A 24,446-nucleotide genomic window follows, 5' to 3' on the forward strand; every position below is an offset into this window, starting at 1 on the left:
GGACGGGCAGGGTTTCCTGGAACTCAGCTGCACTGGGGCCCCCCGGTGAAAAGGAGGGCATACAAGGGGCTTCAGGGGCAGAGACGTTCTCTCCTTAGAGACGCGCCCACGTCAGAGGGGGAGGGGTGAGGGAGGAGCTGGACCAGGGGCTGGAGGGGTCACCGGGTCCCACCTAGGGCTGACACACCCCCTCCTCACTTCCCCAAGTAATGAAGCTTTGAGGTGCCTGTGTGGAAAGGGTTTCGAATCCGTAATGTTCTGACTCTGCCACTCGGTGACTTTGGAGAAGGTGGCCATGTGGCCTCTGGAGCACATCTCTGCTATAAAATGGGGACACCAGAGTCCACCTACCAGGGCCCCGAGGCTGAACGGAGACCACACCCCCTGTAAGTTGATTCTCCAGGTCAGATGGTGAAAGGGAGGAGCGGAGGGAGGGTGGCACCTTTCCCGGCTGCAGCCCCACGCGGGTCGGGCACCTCCCTCGGTTTAATAACAGCTTGGGGGACTTCTCTGGTGGCGAAGTGGATAAGACTCTGCGCTCCCAACGCAGGGCGCTCGGGTTCGATCCCTGGTCAGGGAACTAGATCCCACACGCGTGCCGCAACTAAGAGTTTGCCTGCCACAACTAAGGCGCCCGCGTGCTCCAGCTAAGGAGCCGGCGAGCCGAAACTAAGGAGCCCGCCTGCTGCAACAAAGACCTGGTGCAACCAAATAAATAAATAAATATTAAAAAAAAAAACAACAAAAAAAACTTGGCAACCCCCACGGCAGTGACTGTGTCTGCAGCCCAGCCCTGTGAGAACAGCACAACGCCCATTTAACAGATGAGAAGGGTGAGGCACATAGTGGCTGCGTGACAAAGTGCCCGAGGGCCCCCAGTGGTGAGTGGCAGTCGGGACACCAAATCCCAGAGCCCCCAAGGGCCTGCCCAGGCTGATGGGCAAGAGAGGCGTTGTCCTTCCAGAAGCTGGAGAGCAGTGCAGGAGGGGCGGGCCCCAAAGAGACAGAGAGAGAAGCCACCTCAGGCCCCCGAGTGCCGTCGGGGCTCGGGCAGCCCCAGCACCCTGAATCTGCACCCTCACCCCTATCCACCGCCCCCCCCCAAAAACAGAGACACCAGGCATGCTGTAAGGCCTTTTATTTTAATGTTTCCTTGCTGTTTTAACATTTTCACAGAAAAAAAAATATACAGTTTAGAATCTGGAACTGACTGCTGTCTAGATGGGTTTCAAGGGCAGCAGCTGGCAGAGGCTGCATGGCAGGAAACCAGTGGGCACCCAATTCAAGAACTAAGGTAGTGTCTGAGTCCGGATCTGGCAAAACTCAGGAGGTTAGGGCAGCTACACCCGCCGCCAGCCCTGGCTGGACCCCCTGGCAGTTCTGTCCGTCCCCCTCCCTCCACTGGCTACAAGGGGACAGGAGAAGGTGAGTCAGCCTGTTGCCAGGACAGAAAAATCATCATCCGTGAATCCTGGGGGCTCGCACCCAACCTCCACTCAATCCCCTTGGGTGGGGTTCTAAGGGCGCAGAGTGAAATCTGAATTTCAGAAAGACAACAACTAATTTTTTAGCATGAGTGTATTACAAATATGGCATGGGGCATACTTACACTAAAAGATTATCCTTTGCATGCCTGAAACTCTAATGTAACTCAGCATTCTGGTTTTTGTTTTGTTTTGTTGCTAAATCTGGCAACCCTATACCCTCAGGACCACTGACTCAGAAGTGGGGAAGGGGGTTCCGCTGGCAGAGGCCTGGGAAAGGAAAGGGAAGTAGTCAGTCCGGGGGTTGCGGTGGAGGAGGGAACAAGCCAGTCAAAAGAGGTTTTATCCCCCCATAGGAATGACATTTTTTTTTAATAATCATTTTCCAGAAATTTTCTACACTGGCTGCCTGTTGTTGTTAATAGCTATGGGGGAGGGGGCCGAGGACAGACACGCACAGACCTCCACCCCATACAGTTCTAAATAAAGTTTGGAAGCACTTAGTATAAAGGTTTTCTAAAAGGATTCGTTTTCCTTCTGGTGGCGGGTCTACAAACACCGTTGCTGGTACTGCTCTAAAAAGATTTAAACACAAGAACAAACAAACCCAGAGGGACTGAGCGAAGGGCTGCAGCCTGTCCTAGTGTCATCCTGCAAGGGCCCCCTCTTGAAAACTCAAGATGCCCCGGGGCCTTCCTTCCGTTCTGCATCCTGTTCTCACCCCGCGGAAGGCGTGGCGTTGAGTGTACACATTCGGTCCGCCTTTCCTCCGAGGGGCTCCCCGTGCAGGAGCTGGGGATGGAGGAGGGAGGGGCCGGGACTTGTGACCTGTCACAGGCGTTTCTTCCGGCGGCCACCGGCGGTCACAACAGAAACGCCAGGAGTAAAGAGGCAGGTCAAGTGTCCTTAGCCCTGGCACCCCTGGGCCGCCCCTGGCTGCCCTGTTATTGCTGCACGTGGCAGGGACTCAGGTTGACGGCGGGCATCCACTGGAGGCCGGGAGAGGAAAGCCGATTCCTGCTGCGAGAACACAGCCCTGTCCTACGAGCTCAGGCAGGGCAGGGCGTGCGAAGAAGTCAGGCACCCGAGCCAGCTCCAGGTCCTCCGTGGGCCCCCAGGCTCGGCCAGCGCCCCTCATCCGTGAGGTCCAGGGTCTGTCTGTGGCCCGCAGCCAGGCTCTTGGCCGACCTTGCGAGGCGGGGGTCAGGGAGGAGACAAAGCCAAGAGCCCCTACCTCCGGCCGGCCTCACACTCGGATCTCGTCCTCCTCCTCCTCGTCCATGAAGGAGAACTCGGGGTCCGGCTGCCTCGGGACAGCGGCCCGGGCCCGGTCCGGCCCCCGGGAGGCGGGGCTGCGCTCCTCCAGGACCCCCGAGGTGCAGCTGGACAGGGAGCTGCTGTCCCGCGTGGTGTGGCTGCCCACGCTGCGGGCCGAGCCGGGGCTGGGAGCCACCGCCGCCCAGCCCTCCTCCTGCAGGGCGCGGGAGGGCAGCGCGGGCAGGTCCGGGCCCCCCGCGCCTTCCTGCCTTGCCAGGGGCGGGGCTGCCGCCACCGTCGGGGGAGCCTGGGCGGGGCTGCCTGCTGGGTCCTCGTCACCATGGTAACCGACCTCCCCCTCCTCCTCCTCCTCCTCCTCCTCCTCCGGTTCCCACTCGGCCTTGTCCATGATGCTGAGGACGTCGCCCAGCATGGAGGGCCCCAGGTCGATGTGGAAGGACATGATGGACTCGGCGTGCTTCAGCCCGAAGCTGGCCTTGGGAACCACGGGCAGATCCGCCAGGTCCCCGAAGGCCTGCTCGTCGAGGAGGGGGTCTGGGGAGTGGGGGGCGGAGGCCCCATTCCGCCGAGGTACCGCCTCCTCCGGGCCGCCCTCCCCGCTGGCCTTCCTCACGGGGCTGGAGGACAGGCTCTTGGGCAGCTTGCTGGAGCCCTTCTCGGCGGTCTCCTTCTCGTTCAGCTGAGGCAGGGACATGGCGTTCTTGACGAACAGGGCCGAGTCCCGCAGGGGGCCCAGCACGTCTCTCTGCTCCCGGTCCCCCCTGCTCACTGACTGTGACCGCTTGCTGCCTCGGAACTTCCGGGCCAGGAGGCCGCGCTTGGAGGACGAGGAGGCCGCGGCCTGCTCGTCCACGGACTCGCTGTCCAGCTCCCCAGCCTTGCTGTTGAGGAAGGAGGTGTCCCCAAAGGCGTCCCCCGCCCGGCCCACGTGCATGGTGTGGCGGAAGTCGCCCAGCGGGGCACTGATCATCTCGGCCGTGAGGTCCACTCGGGAGCGGCGCTTGGAGTGCACGGAGCTGGACACCAGCTGCTTGAGGATCGGCATCTTGCCGGGGGTGGGGTGGGGAGGGGAGGGGAGGGGGTCCCCTCCAGAGACAGCAGGCGGATCTGAGGTCAGATCTGAAGTCCGGCGGGTGGAGGGGGCGATAAGGAGGAGATCATAGGGCTGCAAGAAGAGAACAGCAGGGAAAGGGTTAACCCGGCTGTCCGCTCAGCACAAAAGCCCATCTGCCCAGGGGTTGTTGTCATTTAAACCTCTGCTCTCCTACCAAAATGAAACCGTGTGAAATAAGCGGGCAGTCAATTTCATAACCCTGCCTATTTCCCCACGCACAGGCTCTCCGGTTAGGCCAGCGCTCTCTGGAGTTCAAGTAGCCACAGGCACGCTCTCCCTGAGACCTGAGCGAGAGATGCTTCTTCTACAGGACAATGCCTCCCGCACCCCGCAACCAGGGCGCCCCTAGAGGCAGAGGGTACACAGGCAGCTCCAGGCAGCCGACCCGGAGAGACGTGACTCCAGCCAACAACCAGTCCGGAGCCACGCTGTAAGTTAGTTCTTCCGGCTGCCTGACCTCAGCCCCTGTGGAGTTAGTGGACACCTCAGTCTGAGTCATGGTTCTTAGAGGAGGGAGAGGACGGCACAGGCCCCAGGGAGGCGCTGCCTGGCACCTCCACAGACGTGGGCGGCAGCTCGCTCTCTGAATCAGAATCGGGTGGAGCCGCCGGGACCCACAGAACCAGCTCCCCGGCCCTCCAGCCCTTGGTGGGTGCCCCGAGGTGAGGATCCTGCCTGCGACATCTCCACAGTGCAGCCCCGAGCTCTCTGCCAAGGATCCACCCTCCCCGCCTCTCAGAGACCAAGACTGGGAAACTCCCAGCGTCTTCAGTCACTAGGGGTGCAGGGAGGCAGAGACTAAACCCTAGATGGCCGAGGCGCCCTGGGAACGCAGACCCCCAGGTGATTAACCTGAACCAAAGAACTTCAGCAGGGAGGCCGGGAGAGCCTCTGAAATCTCCTGGCAGGTACCACCCATGCAGCTCCTGGCAAAGGCCAAGTTGAAGTCCAGTGTTGAAGCCAAACCAGCCCCCAGTGCTAAACCCAGCAGCACAGGGCTGAGCAGAGTGGGGTGAGGTGGGTGCAGGGACTTAACCAAGGCTGGCGGGTGAGGGGGTGGTGGTCCTGGGCCACCAGTCCTGCTAACAGCACAGCTCTCAACGGCCCCCGCATTCCAGGCCCATCCTCCCCATTGCCAAGGGCAACCCAGGATGTCCCACCGGGTTTCTTCCTCACCCCCGATGCTGCCCTAAGCTAGGCCACCACATCCCAGTTGGCCCTGCTTCCCCTTCCCCCATCCTTCACCTTTTGGCTAAATCAAAACCCGACCAGGACCCCCCAGTGCAGACCCCCCGATCGGACACCCAGTCCCTGCCTCACTCCTCGCTGCTCCCCTACCCCTGCGGTCCGCCCTGGCCCTGAGCTGCCGTCTCCCGGGCTCCAGGGCTGGACATGCACAGCTCCCTGCTAGAACACCTGTCACCTGGCTCACCCAACGTCTTCCAGGGCTCAGCTGAGCTGTCACTTCTTCCAGGAAAGCTGCTTTAGCCTGGGTGAGACCTCCCGACCACCTCCTGCCCGACCCCCAGCACTGTGGACGTCCTTGCTCCCAGCAGGCACTGGCTCTGTCATTCTACCACTGCCGGCTCGGCTCGACTGTCATCTTCCCACTGGACTATGCGCTTCCGGAGGGTTCCAAAGGGCCTGTCGCCACTGAATCCCGTCCAGCAGTGCATGGCACAGTCGGTCCTCAAACACCTGTTGAAAGGTCAGCACCTCCCTCCTACCCCCCACCTCCACCCCAGCCCCTTGGTTGCTCCCTTTCTGCCTTCCTGAGCCCAAGGACAAGGTCACTTCAGCCTACAGCCCGGCTCCAGCGCTCCCAGCCTGACCTCTCTGTGCCCTCTAACCCCCTCCCCACGCTCTCGTTCTTTGTTCCTTGTCCTGCTGCTGATGCCCAGCCAGATGGTCCCCCCCAACCACCAGGCAGTCACAGCACTTGTCACTCCAGGGCAGAGGAGGGTGGCGGGAGCCAGGCACCGGGGCTCACCTGCCACACAGGTGAGCCCGGCTGGGTGGAGTCAGGTGAGGACTCCTCTGAAAGTCCTTGAGATGACCCACTACAGTCGGTCAGCTCCCCCTCCTCACTCTCCTCCTTCCCCCCAGACCCTCAGGAAAGTTCACTTCCCCTACCTCTGACCTGGCCCCTCGCTCCTGCCCATGCCCTGGGATCTAACTTCTAAACAATTAAGACACGGAACAGCTAGACCAGGTTTTGGCAAACGTTTTCCATAAAGGTCCAGACAGCAAAGATTCTCAGCTTCATGACTGATATGGTCTTGGTCCCAGCTGCTCAGCTCCATCTTCGCAGTGGTAGGAAAGCAGCAGTAGACCGTATATAAACAAATGGGCATGGCTGTGTCCCAATAAAACTTTATATATAAAAGCAAGTGGTGGGCCAGATTTGGGCCATAGTTTGCTGACGCCTAAACTAGACACGTGAAAAGTACTGGCCTTAGGGTCATCCCCTCCACATTGCTCCAGGAGAGAGTCACCATATGTGACCCTCTGGGCGAGCCATGGGCTCTCAGGCCAACGTTGGGGAAAACTCTCTTTGGCTAAACAAGAGAAAAGGAGGATGGAGTGAGTCGGCCTCAGACACGTTCGGCATAGAAGAAAATCAAACCAGGTTTCTAAGGCACTCTTGGTACTGGAGAATCCCTCGGGCTTCTGCTGCCACCAGGGCAGTGAAGCAAGAATAGAAAGGGTCCACATCTTCAACCTGCCTGCAGTTCAGCTCCTGGCTCTGGTCACAGAATCCTGTGTCCTTCAGCTCTTTCATTTTCCAGATGAGAAAACAAGTTCACTGAAGCAAAGTGACTTATCCAGATGTATGTGCGTAAGAGCAGAGCTGGGGTGGAAGCCGGTCTCCGGGTCCAGTGCTCTCTCTGCCCCAAGCCAGGCCTCTTTCTGGCCTTTGGTGGGTAGCATCTCCGGTCAGTTACCCTCCCCACTTCTGGCTGGAAGAGTCCAGAGAAAGGAGAAGCCTGGCCGCTGCCTTGAGAAGATTCCTGTATTACCCTGGAGCAGATTCTGACACTGCTGACACCTTTTAGCCAGAGAATTCTCTGTTGTGGGAGCCGTCCTGCACATTGTAAGATGTTCTGCTGCATCCCTGGCGTCTACGTACCAGATGCCAGTAGCATGCCTCCCCTGCTTGTGACAACCAGAATGTCTCCAGACGTGCCAAGTGTCCTCTGGGGGGCAAAACTGCCCTGGGTTGAGAAACCCTGCCCTGGAGTGAGCGCGCACATGTGAAAATAAAACGCATACTATTCACCAGGTGAACAGAAAAACAAACAAATTTAAAAAAAGAAAAGAAAGAAAGAAAAATGAAAAAAAGAAAGAAAAAAAAAAAGAGAGGGAGGGAGGGAACGTAAAGGATTCGAATTGTGGGATCAGTGACATGAAGCTCCAGAGTTGCGTAAGGGTTTCAAAGCAACGGCAGGAATCCCCAGAGCCAGTAAGCGTCAGGCGCTGTGGTTTCCCGGATTTTAAGTGCTTATTAAAAAGAACAGAAAGGGAAACCGCAGGCCCAGCTACCCAGGGCTCGGCAGAGATGGCGCAGACCCCTGTGGCCACCGGCAGGGACCAGGCATCCTGGCCATCGCGGCTACAGGACAGAAGGGCCCCCACCCCTGGCACGTCCTCGAGGGTAGAGCTCGAGATCAGGATAAGAGGGGCCGGCAGGGAGGTCCCTGGGCCCCTGCACAGCCCCACAGCCCAGGAAGGTAGAGCAGGTCCGGCCAGCGGTTATCTGCCATCTGTGGTCTCGCTCCCTGGGGGTGGGAACGAGGCTTTGTGGCTTGTGAAAAACCAAACCATCTTCAGTATCCAGCATGAAAATGTCCCGAGTCCTGAGAGTCGGGGCCCAGATGGAGTCACCCACTGGTCCCCCAGCCCAGCAAGGAGGGGCTGCAGCAGCCCTGGGGCCCTACAGCTAGAGCTCAGGCTGGACAGGCCAGGCTTCAGGGCTGGCAAGAGCTCACTCACCGGGTTGTTTTAAATCCTTGGTTTTATGGTACCCTCATGACACTGTCACCCTAAGCTTTGAACAGAGAGCAGTTTGGGGGTGAGGAGGTGGAACTCTGAGTACAAGTACGAGCAGGTGCCCTGGGCCAGTCCTGGGGGCCGTTCGGGGGGCCCTGAGCACCCACCCGGGAAGGGACCGGGCCACAGGGAGCCGCGGCTTCGGGAGGGGGCGTGGCTAAGCCCTGTGACTCAGCTCTGGGGAAGCGGCTAAAACAGGCCGCCAGATGACGGGGCAGCAACTCCCCACAGCCCGCCTGGGCGGGACTCCCTGACCCCGCCACCCCGGAAGCCACATCCCCCTTTCCTGGCAGAGCAAGGGAAAACGGAGCAGCAACTCGCATCTCTCCAGCCTCTGCTGGAATCAGATTCCGCTACCCTTGGCCCACTGACCACAGAACATTCCTGTAAGCCAGGGGCGAGGAGCTCTCCCCGCAAGGCCAGGCCCCCGGCTGGATTGACAGTAACTACACCCACAGCTCAGCTCAGCTCCGGGGAGAGAGGACAGCCCTGGCCTGGACCCTCCCTCATCCCCACCCCCGGCGGGCCGTCCAGAGAGCAGTGCCCTCCCACCTCAGCCAGCCCAGCAGCTCCCAGACAGACCTGAGCTCTCCCGGGGCAGCGAAGCAGGCCTCCCACCGTGCAGCTGACCTGGAAGCTCACCTGCTACACAGAGCACACGTGCCTCAATGCCCACTGCCACGGCCACCGGGCAGCCAGCCCCTCCCTCACCACGTCCCCTTCGCACCACCCATCCCGTCCGATTCCAGCCCCCAGCAACGTGGCATTTGACACAATGACTTCAGTCGTGGCTTGGATTGGATACAAGTGGCTTCGTTCCCTTATTCATTCATTCATTCATTCACTCACTCACTGACTTACTGCACACCCACCAATTTTCCCATAACTCTTCTGGGCCCTGGAGACAGAGCAGTGAATATAACGAGGCGGACAAGCCCAGCCTTCCTGGGCATGCTTGTGGTGTGAGCGTGGGTGGGTGGGCGGCGGGGCTGTAAACATGCGAATAAAACAGTATCTCATAGTCCTCAGGGTCAAGGGGGAAAGGAGGGAGAGTGAGCGTGGGAGTTATGGGCTGTGGGAGGCCCCCTCTGAGAACCGAGTGATGAGAAGGAACCAGGCATGCCAAGAACATGCCGGCAGCGGGACAGCATGTGCAAAGGCCCTGAGGTGGGAACAAGCTTGTGTTTGAGGAACGGAATGAAAACCCAGGGGCCAGGTCACACAGGGCCCTCCCAGGAAGCCCAGGCCGGAGTTTGGATGGCGTTCTAGGTACCAAAGGAAACCTCCCTAAGCAGGAAGCCATCCCATCTGTGTGTTTGGAGGTTCCCATGGCAGTGGCTGGATTGGAGGCACGGAGGAGGGGAAGCAAGAATTCAGGGCAAAGAGGATGGGGGCCAGGACGAGGGTGTGGTTAAGGAGATGGACAGAGTGGGGCACATCCGGGGCAGGTTTTGGAGGTGGAGACACCAGGAGCTAAGGGCCCGGATAGGGGAGGAGAGGGAGGGCAGACTCAAAGGGGAGCTCGAGCCCAGGAGTCCTCTGCCAGGGGTGCGTCTCACCCAGCAGGCCAGGGACCTTTCCCTCGGGGTGCAACCAACTTTCTGCCACCAGCAAGAACTTGACTTTGCCAAAACGGGGGAAGCATTCTGCTACACAACATGTGTCAGCTGGAACAACAGGCTGCAGGGGATTGTGCAAGAAACGCAGCGCGACGCAGGCCACGATGCCCTGTAAGAGGTTAGGGGCTCTGGCTTCTGTTGCCAGAGAAAGATCCAGCGCTTTCTGGAATGCTCCCCAGCCTTATCCTGTGAAGATAAGGAGTCCCAGAGAAAGGGGAAGACTGTTTCATTCCAACAGCTGATGGGCAGCAGAGGGAAAGGATGAGAACTGTGGGTGCTTTGATGCACACTGTTACACAGAACAGGAGGAACTTCAGTGGGGGCTGTGTGGTTATTTTTAGCTGACTTCAGTATACTTGGAATCTTTTAGTTCCTTCACTAACACTGTCACAAGCCCTCTCATATCTGAAAGTGCCCTTTTGCACCAGGATGGTAGGAAGCACCGTCTTAAAATAATCTGAGCCTGAATATCCACAATTAAATTAAAAAAAAAAAAAAAAAAGCCCAGGATAGAAACGTGAAATATCACTATTATAACTCCTGTACTACTTGTGTATCTGTGTCAAATATCGCCTTAAAATACCTGGGTGTGGAGCAACCACACTCAGAGATGGAGAGGATAAATTCAGAGATTTGCCCTGGGTCATGGATGGAAGGCTTTATTCCCACACCCGGGCTCCAGCCACTAAAATAGCCCCGCAGGACCCAAAGCACGGGGGCCTCCACACATCAAAACAGGGAGCGTGTAATTTATGCACACACACACGTATATCTTTTATAGCTTATATACATGGCTATTGTCAATCCATGCAGCAACGAATATGTTTTAGCTTTCCTTCTTTTAAAGAAAGTCAATATATGAAATAGAAGTTCTGGTGTTTTCTTCTCACATGTCAGTGGATTTTTTTGCACACCCCTCCGGGTGTCACAATACGGTACCCATAATGTCACGTGACTCCCACGGAGGCATCCATGTTGCCTTCAACTTCAGAGATTCCTAAGACTGAGACAGAGGACACCCAGAGATTATCCAGCCCGGTGGCCTTGACTGGGCTACTGGGGTGGAGAAAAGTACTTGCCCAAGGCCAAGGAGCTGGTGAGGGGCCCAGATGGCACCGGCGCCCAGGTCCCCTGTCTCCCAATCTCTAAAGGTCCTTTGCAGATACCATGGGGGTTGACTCACTGCCAGGCACCGGGCTAGACCTTCTTGTGTCTGTTACCATCTTGGTGGCATTGAGCTTGGAAAGGGGAGGGGAAGGACTTCCCTCCCACCGAACAGCAGGTACTAGGTGCCACCAGGCAGGGAGAGTGGTACAAAACCAGGGACCGGGGCTTCCCTGGTGGCGCAGTGGTTAAGAATCCACCTGCCAGTGCAGGGGACATGGGTTTGAGCCCTGGTCCGGGAAGATTCCACATGCTGCGGAGCAACTAAGCCCATGCACCACAACTACTGAGCCTGCGCTCTAGAGCCCACGAGCCATAACTACTGAGCCCACGTGCCACAACTACTGAAGTCCGCGCGCCTAGAGACTGTGATCCGCAACAAGAGGAGCCACCGCAATGAGAAGCCCGCACACCACAACGAAGAGTAGCCCCCGCTCGCCGCAACTAGAGAAAGCCCGCGCGCAGCAACAAAGACCCAACGCAGCCAAAAAAAAATAAATAAAAAATAAATTAATTTAAAAAGAAAAGAAAAAACAGGGATCAAAGGCTGCTCAGAGACAACGGTCCCAGGACAGGGTGAGCTTGGGGCATCGGCAATTACGGCAGGTTCTCTGAACAGGCTTTCAGTCAAGAGTGATTCAGGAGTGCCCGCAGTGGGAAACCTACCCTATGGAACTATCTCAAAGCAGAAAAAAGTCCCTAACACAGACAGCCACTGAAGCCTTATTCATAATAGCAAGAGACTGGAAACAACCTAACACCCAACAAGAAGAAAATGGTTGAGAAAACTAGGAGCCATTAACTCAACAGATTATCCTGCAGGCATGAAAAGCAGGGTCTATGAAGACCACGCAGGACATGGGAAACTGTTTACCAAACGACATCAAGTGGAAGGAAAAAAGGCAGAATTTAGGCTTGTTTACACACAGTGATCACAAACTACACACACATACGCATTCACGAATAAAGGCAAAAGGGCAGGCAGAGAAATTCAGGAGTGATGTCAGGCTTGAGAGGAAATCAGGCTTTTTTCTTTTTAAGTTTCCTTTAATGTGGTAGTGCTGTTTGGATAATAATAATAGTAAAAATCCCAAAGCATCAAAGGCTTAAGGAAAAAAATCTTAATTTCCAAACCAGCTTTAAACTCTCAAGTTCTCAGGGTCCAGCAGCTGCAGCCCATACAAGGCGCCAGGTGGGGGCCGGGCGGGGGAGCGCAGGGCTCAGACCACACACTCTCATATCGAAAAATCTCCCATCGAGGTCTGTTCTCTTTCTCTCTCGTCCCCCTAAATCTGCATCTACCCCAGATGGACAAGTTTATCACATCCTCGTTTTATTTTTAAGTTGTTTGGGAGGAGAAAGTAGGCAGTCTATTATAAAACCTGGTGGCAGGGGAAATAGGGAGCTTAGGACCCCCCAAAAGAACCAGCTTCCCAACAGCTGCTTGAGCCTCCGCAACTGAGCAGATGCAAAATAACCATCCCCACACCCCCACCCCGGAGACTGGCCAATTTCCAGCGACACTGAAGCCCTAAGCTGGAGGCCAGCCTCCCATATGGCCATCCCCCAGTGGTACCCTGGGCAGGTGAAGGTTCGGTCTCTGCTGCTTCCACCGCCCCAGCTCAGCTCTCCTGATGGCTACAAAAGAGCAGAGGAAACGAGAAGGGGCGGGGTCACACAAGGACACCCCCATGCTCCAGCCACTGGCTGACCACCAGTAATGCAGAAGTAGCAGTGCTGTCAGCAGTTCTCATTTATTGGGTGCCTGCTGCACGCCAGGCATTGTGCGGCGACATCGTTAAATTTGTGCCTCTGACCCTGCAAGGAGGGTGTCACGATTGCCTCCATCGTAAAGAGAAACTGAGGCTCAGACGGAGCGAATGCCCTCGCTCACTCTCCCAGCTACTAAATGGTGGTGTGAGCCCATTTCTGGCAGACCTTGGAACACAAGCTTTTCTGTATGAGGTGATGCTCTCTGGCTTATTCGGATGTCCGCAGCTGAGAACATGCAGTGGACGGAGGGGTGGGAGTAGGGTGGGATTAGGGAAGCTGTTCATCTAAGATGAGACCTTGGGACCAAGACTCACTTGACTGACTCCCCCATCAGAGACCTGCTCCCGGGGACGGTTCGGATGGGCTCCTCCTTACACAAGATCTCATCCCAGCTTCCTGCTCTGAGGACCCTCCCAATGTTCTGACTCCCCGGGAGGTGAGAGGTGGGGAGGACCACCCTGAAGCAGAAGCCAGGACTCGCCCAGCAAAGTTAACAGTGGGCCCAGCACAAAGCCCCACCTCAAGTGTTTCTCATGCCTGTCCTGCTCCCATCTCCATCTTGTGTTTCTTGATGGTTCCAGCTGCCAAAAAGGAAGGCCAGAACCTTGACCCCTGCCCTCTCCTAAAACCTCCCAGGCTGGCTGCCCGGTGCTCGCTCCACCCTCCCTGCCTGCCAGCCGATCTAGACCTTGGGCTCATTGGCCCAAGGGTGCCCCTGTTCAGCCACACTTGGGCAGGTCCCGGGGAAGGGAAAGTGAACAAAGCCCCAATCTCACTACATGCTTTCCACAGCACAAGCCAATGTCCACTGTCCAGGCATCCCTGTTGGGGGGCAGGAGAGGAGTATTGCTGGGTGGGGGGGAGGGGGGATGAACTCACTCCCGGTAATCAGGACACTGGGCTCTTGTCGGAGCGGGGCTCACAGGGTGAACTACAGAACTTAACGAGGCCCACTCTTCTGCCGCTCTCTAGGGGTTATTAAATAATGTACGCCTACACCGTCCAATATGGCAGCCCCCAGCCCGAGGCGGCTATGGAGCACTTGAAATGTGCCCCCAAAATGGAGGACTTGAAATGTCCAAGTTGACATGCGCTAAAGGGTAAAATATACACTGGACTTCAAAGGCTTAGACTTGAAAGAGAATGCAAAATAGCTCATTTTTAAATATTGTTAAAATGATAATATTTGGAATATGCTGGGTTAAGGAAAGTGTTCATTTCACCTATCTCTTTTTACTTTCTAAAATGTTATCTATTCAAACTGTAAATTATATAAGGGACTTGTGTGCTACTTCTCTGGGATTGTGCTGATTTAGACACGTTCCCTCTTTTTTAATACAAGCAGCACTTTCCATTGTAGAGGGATGAATAAAGCCAACCATTGTTCACGTTTGAGTGAAAATCGTTACATGTTCATAAATAATGCTACACTATTTTAGATTAAGACCTAATAGCCTCAGTTTTACATCCAGCAGACCACTGATGAATGCTAGGTTGTTTCAGTTTTGTTCAAACGCTGTAACAAATAGCCTTCCAGCTAAGTCTGTCCAAGTCCTTATTTCCAGAGGATACCTACTTATAAGTGAGTAAAATTACTTTTGTTTCTCCTTCTTAACTTGTTCTCCAGAAGGTTTTACCAAGTCACAGTCTAACCAACACAGGATGATGGTGTCCAATAACAGACGTTACTGTGTCCTCAGCTGAATTGAAAACAACAAAACCACAATCACCACCACCCTCAAACTTATAATTTTCATTTCTTCTGTTACTAAAGAGGGTGAGCGTTTCAAAAAAAATGCTATCTCCCCTGTGAATTGCTTGTTGAAGGCTTCAGCACATTTTTTGGGCGGGGGCGAGGAGGCTTCACCTTTTCCAATGGATTTGTATGACTTTAAATATGAAGCCTCTTAAACATGCTGACTAGGGGCTTCCCTGGTGGCGCAGTGGTTGAGAATCTGCCTGCCAATGCTGGGGACACGAGTTCGAGCCCTGGTCTGGGAAGATCCCACATGCCGCGGAGCAACTGGGCCCGTGAGCCACAACTACTGAGCCTGCGCGCCTGGAGCCTGTGCTCCGTAACAAGAGAGGCCGCGATAGTGAGAGGCCCGCGCACCGCGATGAAGAGTGGCCCCCGCTCGCCACAACTAGAGAAAGCCCTCGCACAGAAACGAAGACCCAACACACCCAATAAATAAATAAATAAATAATAAAAACTTTCATCATATTATTAAAAAAAAAAAAAGGTTGACTATATTTTGCAAATATCTCTGCAAATGTATCATATGCCCATTTTCAATGTGGTGATTTTGTTGTTTTCTTTTCCATAGAGTGCTTATTAATTTTTACACGGTCAAATCTGTTTTACAATTTCTGGCTTTAGTACTATGAAGCAAAGACCTTCCCCACTCCCGAGTTTTATGAAAATATTCACTTCTTCTAAAACGACTAGGTAAGGTAACAATGAAAAACTACTCATGGAGAAAAAATACTAAAAGGAAATACAAAGATGTCTGTGGCTTATCTATTTTAAATGACCCACAATTTTATAAGAAATTAAAATATAACAGTATAGTTACTGGTTCTGTATAAAACTGCTATAAAATATGAGTAAAGAATCAAATGCTACCTTCATCAGATATATATAGATACTTCCCACGGTTTCTCCAGACTTCCTTTTCTGCTTATTGATCTCTGTTTATTCTTAAACCAGGTCTATACCGTCAACTCTGTAAAATATGTTTTGAGTATCTAGTAGAATAATATCCCTACACTAACTTTTCTCTGAAAATGTCTTGTCTTTTCTAATGCAGTTAGTCTTCCAGATGGACTTTAGAAACATTTTATTAAGTTCCAAAAGAAATCCTGATGGAATTACATTGGCATTGAAAGCAAACAATAAATTAATTTGGGAAGAAGTGACTTTATCACAACATCATGCCTTCATATCCATTTATTCAAGTCTTTTAGACATTCTCCGTTAAATTTTATGGTTTTTCTTCCTACAAGCCTTACACACGTCTTGTCAAGTTTATTCTGAGTTATTTTATGGCCTCTCGTTGTGAAAGCGTTTTGTACCCTGCCCATTTTATGTAGCTATATCTTCTGACTGGTTGTAGCTGGCATAAGGGAAAGCTACAATTTTAAAATTTATATCTCGGGCTTCCCTGGTGGCGCAGTGGTTAAGAATCCGCCTGCCAATGCAGAGGACACGGGTTCAAACCCTGGTCTGGGAAGATCCCACATGCCGCGGAGCAACTAAGCCTGTGCGCCACAACTACTGAGCCTGCGCTCTAGAGCCCGCGAGCCACAACTACTGAGCCCTCGTGCCACAACTACTGAAGCCCATGTGCCTAGAGCCCATGCTCCGCAACAAGAGAAGCCACCACAATGAGAAGCCCTTGCACCGCAAGAAAGTGTAGCCCCTGCTCGCCGCAACTAGAGAAAAGCCTGTGCGCAGCAGCAAAGACCCAATGCAGCCATAAATAAATAAATAAATAAATGTATAAGAAAAAATAAATAAGATTTATCTCTCTTTAATGGCCACCGTACTAAGCTTGTACTATCTTACACACCCTAATCAACCGTATAATTAAATCTTTCGGGCTTTGCAAGTAGACCAGCCCATCATCTGCAACTAATAATTCTGCCTCCCCCATTCCTCATTCTTATCTCGTTAAATTTGCTACACTTGCCAACATAATGTTGAATACTACTACTGACAATGAGGATCTCTGTTCCTGGCATTTACAGTGCTGTTCAAAACCTAAGTCATCCAACACAGTAGTCACTAATCACATCAGGCTGTTGAATGCTTGGAATATTTCTAGTGCCACCAAGGAACTGAATTTTTAAATTTTCTTTCATTTTAATTATTTTAAATGAAAATTTAATGCTTGATTCAGTTATTGGAAAACTGAAGTATGTTGTGTTGTTTTTTTTTAATGAGTTTTTTTTCTTTTAATTTTATTTATTTATTTATTTATTTTTGGCTGTGTTGGGTCTTCGTTTCTGGGCGAGGGCTTTCTCTAGTTGTGGCAAGCGGGGGCCACTCTTCATCGCGGTGCGCGGGCCTCTCACTATCGCGGCCTCTCTTGTTGCGGAGCACAGGCTCCAGACGCGCAGGCTCAGTAATTGTGGCTCACAGGCCCAGCTGCTCCGTGGCATGTGGGATCTTCCCAGACCAGGGCTTGGACCTGTGTCCCCTGCATTGGCAGACAGATTCTCAACCACTGCGCCACCAGGGAAGCCCCTGAAGTGTGTTTAAAACACCTTGAGTGTGTGAATCTACCTTTTTAGCTGTACATTTTAGGAAATCCAAATTCTGGTTATTTATAAAATTTAGCCTCCAAATTGAGATGTGCTATAGTTGTAAAACATACACTGGATTTTTGAAGGCCTTGTACGAAAAAATAATGTAAAATATCTCATTAATTTTTTTATGATTACATGGTGAAATGACAGTATTTTTGACACACTGGCTTAAATTAAGCATATTAAAATTGATTTCACCTGTCTGTAGTTTTTAAAAATGTGGTTACTAGAAAACTTAAAAGTTTTTTATGTGCCTGGCTTTATAGTCCTCTTGATAGTGGTGCTGTTCTAGGGGTATTTCTGTTAATCATGATACTCACCACTGGATTCATGCAGAAATTCTCAACCATCTCAGAAGTTACAGTTCTTACGGTTTTAGGAAAATGATACCAGTCACTTAGACAGGCTGAGTTGTGGGAAAAACACACTGTAGCTTGGATAATTAATTTACCCTTTGATTGCTGGAAAATATAATGTCCAGTCTAGCTTAAAGAGTGGGAAATGATATCTTAGATCCTACCCATGGAGCTCAGGGACCTCCCTGGACCATGGGTCACAGAGGAAGTATGAGAAAGGGAATGAACCTCATTGAGCCTTTACTCTGTACCAAGCTAGCTGCTTCATTTTGATTAAACTGCCTTTTGCGGGGCAAGTAATAACTCTGTCCTAGGCATTTGAAGGACTTTATCACATGTACTCTTCCCAACAATCCCCTGGAGTTACCATCATCATCCCCATCTTGCAGACAAGAAAACTAAGGCTTAGAGTGAAATGCTTCACCCGAGTCACACAGCTGCTAAGGACAGAGCTGTTGAAGTCTGCCTGATTCTGAACCCTGGGCTTTTCCCACTTTACCGAAAGGTGTATCAGGGGAGTGTCATAAGCATCACTGGGGCGCTGGACTCTAAGATCTGATGAAAGTTATGGATGCATGAACATCCACGGGGCAAACACTTTTGCATAGCATTTGGGTTAAAATATCCTGAGTCTGGGCTCTCCCACACTCCAGGGCAAGTACAGATAAACGCTGGGAAATATAGACCATGGGCGCCCCCCCCTAGGAAGTCCATCCTGTTGGGAACCCCTGCTCGTCCTGGGCTGGGAATGGGCCATTCTCTCCGCTCTGCTCCGCCATCTTTGTCCTTGCATCCAGCTCCCTCTTCATCCCAGAACCCTGTGCTTCTGGGCCAGAGGAAGGAAAGCAGCAGGAGGGATGGCAGTGAAGGCTTTGGATGGGGAGGGAGAAAGCCCCCCTCACTACTCAGGAGTTACAACAGCTCCGGAGGGAAAGGAGTGAGCCGTGACCTGGGAGTGACAGGAAGCGACAGCTCTGGAGCCAAGACTCCAGGAGCCAGTGGCTCAAGGGCATTCAGCAACTTTGCTTGTTTACAGGGCTCTTCCTGGAGATGTGTGTGTGTGTGTGTGTGTGTGTGTGTGTGTGTGTGTGTGTGTGTGTGTGTGTGTGTGTGTGTGTGTGTGTGTGTGTGTGTGTGTGTGTGTGTGTGTGTGTGTGTGTGTCTGTGTGTGTCTGTGTGTGTCTGTGTGTGTCTGTGTGTGTCTGTGTCTGTGTTTCCCCGGCCAGAAACCAGGGAAGGGGTGCCTGGTGGGAGCCCCACTGCTCCTCCCTCCTGCCTGGGGCCTCAGAAGGCAGGGCTTGAAATCAGATCGGCCCGACCTTGTTTGGTTTCACTTCGCTCCTACTGAAAGCACAGCGCTCAGCTGAGGAGTGGGTCGCCAGAGGGAGCCAGGTGCATCTGGTCTTGCTCTGGAGCAGGCTGGTGAATTTCCATCTTGACCCTGCTGGATGGGAACGTGCAAGCCTGGGGGACCCTGGAGCCAGACTCCCTGATCACGAGCTGGCTGGGCCACACTGGGCAAGTTACCTGTGCCTCGGTTTCCTCATTACTTTTCAAAGCCATTGATAATACCGTGTACTTCCTAGAACTATTGTGAGGATGAAATAAGCTAACACAGGTAAAGCCCTTACACAAGGATGCATAAGGGACGAGCATTCTTAACGTGTTTGCTGCGAAAATGATGCTATAACGTGTTCTTTCTCAGCAGGTGCCCTATGTCTATACCTTGAAATGTAGGAGAATTCCAGCATCCCCAGTGACACTCTGGCCACGGTCACCCCCCTAAGTTCAAAGAGGACACATACCTTCAGTGTCACCTGAGGACACCTAATCCAAAAGGCTCCCAGGCTGACCCCTTTCAAAGTCCCTGGGGGCCCCAAGATGAACTGTTGCGGGGCGGGGCGGGGGGTGTCCTCCGGGTTTCCGAAGCCCAGCTATAGATAGTAATCCAGACCAGCAGTGGGATCGAGCAGCCCCGAGACTTGGTCTCTTTCCCTATCTGCCTTCCCTTCTCTCTTCTTTAACCTTTTAAAGATGCGGGAGGAGGAGCCTGGCTTTTCTTAGGACTTCAGCTCTTTCCGATTTCAGTTCAATACGGTGGATGAGGTGGAGGAGGGAAAAGAGAAAGCCCTCCCATTCCTCCCTAGGATGTAGGTTAGCAAACTTGGGAATTTGGGGGACCAGCTACCAGCAACAAATAATGCACAAAATCTCAACATGACCAATTCCCAATAAAATATAGCCTGGTCCTTTGGACCTAACCTGATTCTCATTAGAGGTGTCCACAAATGGTACTGCCAGCCCTAAGTTTCTTCTGTGCTCCCTCTGGCTCTCTACTCCCACCATTTGACTGAGCCTTAAACCCCAAGGGTGCGGGGAACACAGGGGCTCCTTTTGATGCCTCAGGGCCAAGGGCAACATTCTGAGGAACACAGAAGGGCTGCAGGGAGTGGAAACCTGAGTGTGGAGAGGAAGGAAGGGCAGGGAACAGACACCGGAACACAGAGCCTGGCTTCACTGTCACATCGGGGAGATCCGAAGCTGGGGTCTGCAGACCAAGTTCAGTTACCCCAAGTACTGCCTGGATGCAGGTATAAAAACCCAGAGACTCTCCCAGAGAGGCTAGAGGCTGCCCTGGCTGACACCATCTGTCACCCCTGATGGCCAGGGCAGAAGACGGTGGTCTGAGCAGCCCTGGCTGAGCAAGAGATGGTGTCCCTGAATACAGCCCCAGGGATCTTTCTTGCCCTGGCACTGTGGCTTTTCAGATGCCCTCAGCCCCTGGGATGAAGGAATGAGGGGGAAATGCCAGCAGTTTCTTAGTCTGGGTAACCCCAAACTGTGCTCACCTGGCCCAAAAGAGAGACCCTTTTGCAGTCTGGGAAGCTGAGTGGAGACCACCAGTGCCCCTGTTGCTGGCAAAGGAGGGCTCTGGATGTTGGGGCTGCCACCCTGGCCTGGAGTCCTGAGCTGCAAGCTGGCAGTGCCTGGGGGAGACTCTGATGTACATTACTGGAAGGAAGCCCAAGGCTCCTTGTATTTTAAGCTAGAGCTTCAGGGACACAGTGAGTGGGAATGCGGGATGCTCATGGCTCAACTTCCTTCACGACACCCTGCAAGCCAAGAAAGAGCCAGGCCCAGTCATGCGCACGAGTCCCTCCCGGCACAATCCCGCACCCCAGTTCCCTGTCCAGAGCAGGCTGGCAGGGGCCCAGCCTTCCGGAGCACCCCCGAGGTGCTGGCCCTCAGCACACTCTGCCAGAAGGGTCCAGGGCTCGGTTCCTTTTCCCAAGGTTGAGGAAAAGCCTCCAGTACATAGGTCAGAAGGCCGAGGCCCGGGCCAGCTCTCTCAGCTTCCAGGGCCAGATTGCTCAACCCCTCTCCCTCCGCCCCCAAGCCTTATCTCTGGCATCAGCCCAGATCCTGTTCCTCCAAGGGAAAGACTCCTCCCTCCTCCCACGGGGACAAGATCCTCCGAGCCTGCGGAAGCTTCAGCCACAGGAGGCTGGAGTCACAGCCCGACAGCGAGTCTGGCCGTTCCGGCCTCTGAGCCGTGTCCATTCCCACCTTCCAAATCAGAGGACAGGGGGCAGGGAAGAGGGCGATAGAGGGGTGGCCAGCTGCGAACACCTTGCCTGCCACACCTGGGCACAGCCTGTCCTGGCCGCAGAAATCAATCAACCACTCCAAAGGTGGAGGCGGGTAGGATCCCTGAACCGGAGCCAACCCGAGGCCCTGCTGGGAAAGTTCCTGGCGTGCGAAGAAGGGTCTAAGAGCCCTCTCCCGGGTCAACATCTGCCCATCCCCACCTCCCCACTTTGTAGACTCGACTCTCACGTGCTGGGGGCTCCCTGGTCTCCAGTCCTGTGAGTGCTGGACCGTTGGGTTCCGAGAGGCAGCAGGACAGAAGCAGGCTGGGTGTGTCCGTACATCGGACTGCAATGAGCATCGGTGAGTGGGCGGGGGTAAGAGAAATGAGAGGGAAATGGAAGAGGGGCGTCAAGAAAGAGAAAGGTGGGAATCCCAGAAAAACGGAAGGAATGCTCAAAGTCCAGGCCTGAGCTACGGAGTGTCACGGGAGCTACGGGTCATCAGTGAGCAGGGGCTCCAGGAACTCAGGGAGATGGCAGAGGGGCTGAGACCCCAAACCACTGGCTTATTTTCAGTCCCTGCAGGGGTCACCGGGATCCTTGGGAAGACCAGGAGAACCCGCTTGGGTATCTCCCAAGGCTCACTGAACCCCCCGTTTGTAGGAAGGAGCAGCTGTCCCCAAGGACTAGAGGGGCAGAGTCCAAGTTCGGAGGAGATAAACCACACTAATCGGTCAATCACATGGCAGCGCACACAGGGCAGCTGATGTAAGCTGGAACCCACAGGCACCCCCAGACTCACACAGGGTCCTAGCTTCCCCCCAGGGATGGAGCCTTCCAAGTCACGAGTGGGTGCCCCATTACTGCTTCGGGAGCCCTGGGGCCACCTAGAGGCTTGGCTGAGTCCAGCCCCGGTCCAGCAAACTCCCCATTCCTGGGGGAAATCCACAGCTCGGCTTCCCCCTTCCTTTGTGCCCTGTTCTTTGTTCTCTTAAAATTCAGTCCATCCTGCCGGTGGTCCCCTCCTCCACCCCGGCCTCAGAAAGGGGGCCGAGGGGGTGGGGAGTTATTAGAAACCCAGACTGTGCAAAAGAAGTTGCATTGCTGGAGGCCCTCCTGTAACCGGGCCCCTCATTGTTTACGCGGGCTGGATGGGGAGAGCTTGCTCTGGTCCAGATGGCCTCTGGGGGTAAGGATGAGGGAGACTCCTGCCGCCCCCCCAGCACCCAAACACCCTAAAGAGGAGCAGGGGGCTTCACACAGCTCAGGGACCCTTGCCCCGTTCAACCGCTCAGATAGAGAGCAAAGAATAGGCACTGTGGACGCAGCCCAGGGACGTGGGAGCCTGTCAGATTGCAAGGGGCTGCAAGAAGGAAAGAAAAAGCATTGTATTTCCCCTCCATTCTCCCGGGGAGAAAAAGAAAACTTCCAAAGCGCAGGCTGCGGCGTCTCATCGGGAAACAAGGAATCTGGTTTGAGTTAGCAGAGAGCACCCCTCCCCCAGTCTCTCTCTCTCACTCACACTCAAACACACACACACACACACGCACGCACGCACGCTCACACGCCCCGGCTCAGGCTCCGGCCTCCCCCAGGAAGCCCGCCTAGCCTCGGCCCTCCAGCCCTCGCTCCGGATGCCCGCTCAGCACTCACCGGCGGCGGCCCGGCCCGCAGAGTGGCTCACCGGGACGCGGCCCGGGCAGGGGGGCAGTTTTGTGCCCCCGATGGGGGGCGCTCCAGGGAGGGGCCGGAGCTAGAGACGGCCGATCCCAGTTCCACCGCCCCAAGCGGGCGATTAAATCATTAACCGACCGCTCCCGGTTCGTGGCCAGGCCGGGAGCGCTCCGCCGGGTCCCGCGCGTAGCCCCCTCCCGGGCTCGGAAGCGGCCCCACCCCGCCGGTCGGCGCCTCGGCCTCCCCCCGCCTCGGCCTCCGGGTCTCCCGAGGAGGCGGGCGCGCGGGGCGGGGGCCGGGCGGGGAGGGAGGGGTGGAGAGGGAGCATTTGTTCCCTCGGCCGTTCCCTTTCCAGGCAGCTCTGCGCCCCGCTTCTCCCCGGCCCGGTGACATTGGGCGGCGTGTGCTGCAGCGCGCGTACGAGAGCTAGTGTACACGCCTCCGCCACTACTGGCGAATAATCCGATTCTTATTCATGGAGTACTCTGTGCACTCACGCCCCCCTCGGGGAGACCGCGGGCCGCGCGCCGCCGAGGGCTGCGCTCCTGCCCCCAGCGACACACACCCGGGCAAAGGAGTGGAACGATAAAAGCCGGGTCCCCCGTCCCACCGCACCCTCATCCCCACCCCCAGCCGCGCCCGGGGCGGCACCGGCGAATCCCAGTCTGGGGAGAGGAAGTCGATTGGGAGCGGGATTTCGCCGGACTCTCTGCCACCGCGTCCTCCCCAGCCCCGCTCTGCGCGGACACAGGGTGCGTGGCCCCGGCCCCAGACACCCGGGCCGCCCCGCACGCGCCCGGGCCCCAGCCCTGCCACACGGGGCGGGCGCAGGAGTGGGGAGCTCTGCCCCGCTCCCCCCCACCACCGCCCCTATCGCGGTTTTTCCAATCCCCTCTGCTCCCTAGGGGGGCTCAAGGTCCCCCAACCGAGCCCACCCAGGCCCCGCAGGGCGCAGGTGGCTGTCACGGCCAGAGGCGGGTGCCCGTCGCCTACCTGGGTCCGCAGAGACGCGAGCGCCGGGCCGGCGCGGCTGCGCTCTCCCCTCCGTGGGCTCCGCGAGGCGCCGGGGCTGGCGGCCCATGTCCGCGCGGCGTCGGTTTCCCTCCGGCTCTCGGGCTTTCGGGGCTGGGAGCCTCTCGGACACTCCCCTTCCAGGCTCCTCCCGCGCCCTCCCTCCCGCGCCCCTCCGCGCTGATGTCACCGCGCCGCCGCAGCCAATGGCGGTTGGGAACCTCAGCCGGGCCGCTTGGCCTCCGCGGTTCAAATCAGAAAGCCCGAGACCCCGAGAGCTTCGTGTGGGGCGGTTCGGGCCGGGAGGCCAGCCTGGACCCGGGCCGGTGGGGACCGTTGCCCCGGGGCGCCCCCGCCTGGCTGTGCTCCGGCCCTGATCCCCCCACTCCCAACCTGGGGCCACGGGGTCAGGGGCGCGACTCCCCCCGGGGGCCTAGCACGAGACCCTCCTGAAGGTCTTCCCCCTTCCGAGCAGTGACCAGACAACACTAGCCCCCGCCCCGGGGCTTTTCTGCTCCGTCCCTCCCCGACCCAGGACGAGGGAGATGGAAGCCCCCAGGGTCGGCGCCGCCTGGGTCGTGGATTCCCTCCCGGGCTCTTAACTGGAAACGACGTGGGGGCCAGGCCTCCGAGGCCAGGCCCGGAGTGGGCCCGGAGTGGGTGTAAGAAGGGTTTGGGCCGGGTGGCCTGTCTTTGATTCTCCTGCTTTCCCACGTCTGTGTCCCTTGCCTCCTGAATAGCCTCCCAAACTGAGTTCCGCTCCAAGTGAACCTCAAGGGCGATGCACTCCTGAGACCCGCGGCCTGAATCCTATGAGAATCTTTTTAGAGGAATAACTTCCATTGGTAAATGATCGTTACTAATAAAGTGGCCCAGGAGAGTACACAGCACAAAGTGAAAGCTCCCTAGCTGTTAGCAGCTCCCTCACCTGGGTTTTTATTTTAAGGGGATCCGGGTGGCAGAGGCCACCAGTCTCCCTCCCACTGACCTTCAGTGGGACCCCTCAGTGGGTCCCTTTGGGC

General features: G+C 55.4%; 1 protein-coding gene across 2 annotated transcripts; it reads right to left on the reverse strand.

Moving 5' to 3' along the window:
- Nucleotides 1–1,121: 1,121 nt before the first annotated feature.
- CDC42EP4 (CDC42 effector protein 4) lies at nt 1,122–23,546 on the reverse strand. 2 transcript variants are annotated; one of them, XM_036835768.1, is made up of 2 exons: nt 23,407–23,546; nt 1,122–3,927 (listed from the first exon to the last, which is right to left on the reverse strand). In XM_036835768.1, the coding sequence occupies exon 2, from the start codon at nt 3,805–3,807 to the stop codon at nt 2,731–2,733; it is 1,077 nt and encodes a 358-aa protein (XP_036691663.1). In that variant the 5' UTR covers nt 3,808–3,927; nt 23,407–23,546; the 3' UTR covers nt 1,122–2,730. The 2 variants fall into 2 exon arrangements, with proteins under 2 accessions (XP_036691663.1, XP_036691664.1); XM_036835769.1 differs by lacking the exon at nt 23,407–23,546 and adding an exon at nt 22,393–22,610.
- Nucleotides 23,547–24,446: the final 900 nt, after the last annotated feature.

The sequence above is a fragment of the Balaenoptera musculus genome, chromosome 20 (assembly GCF_009873245.2).
Source record: "Balaenoptera musculus isolate JJ_BM4_2016_0621 chromosome 20, mBalMus1.pri.v3, whole genome shotgun sequence".
NCBI classification, from domain to species: Eukaryota; Metazoa; Chordata; class Mammalia; order Artiodactyla; family Balaenopteridae; genus Balaenoptera; species Balaenoptera musculus.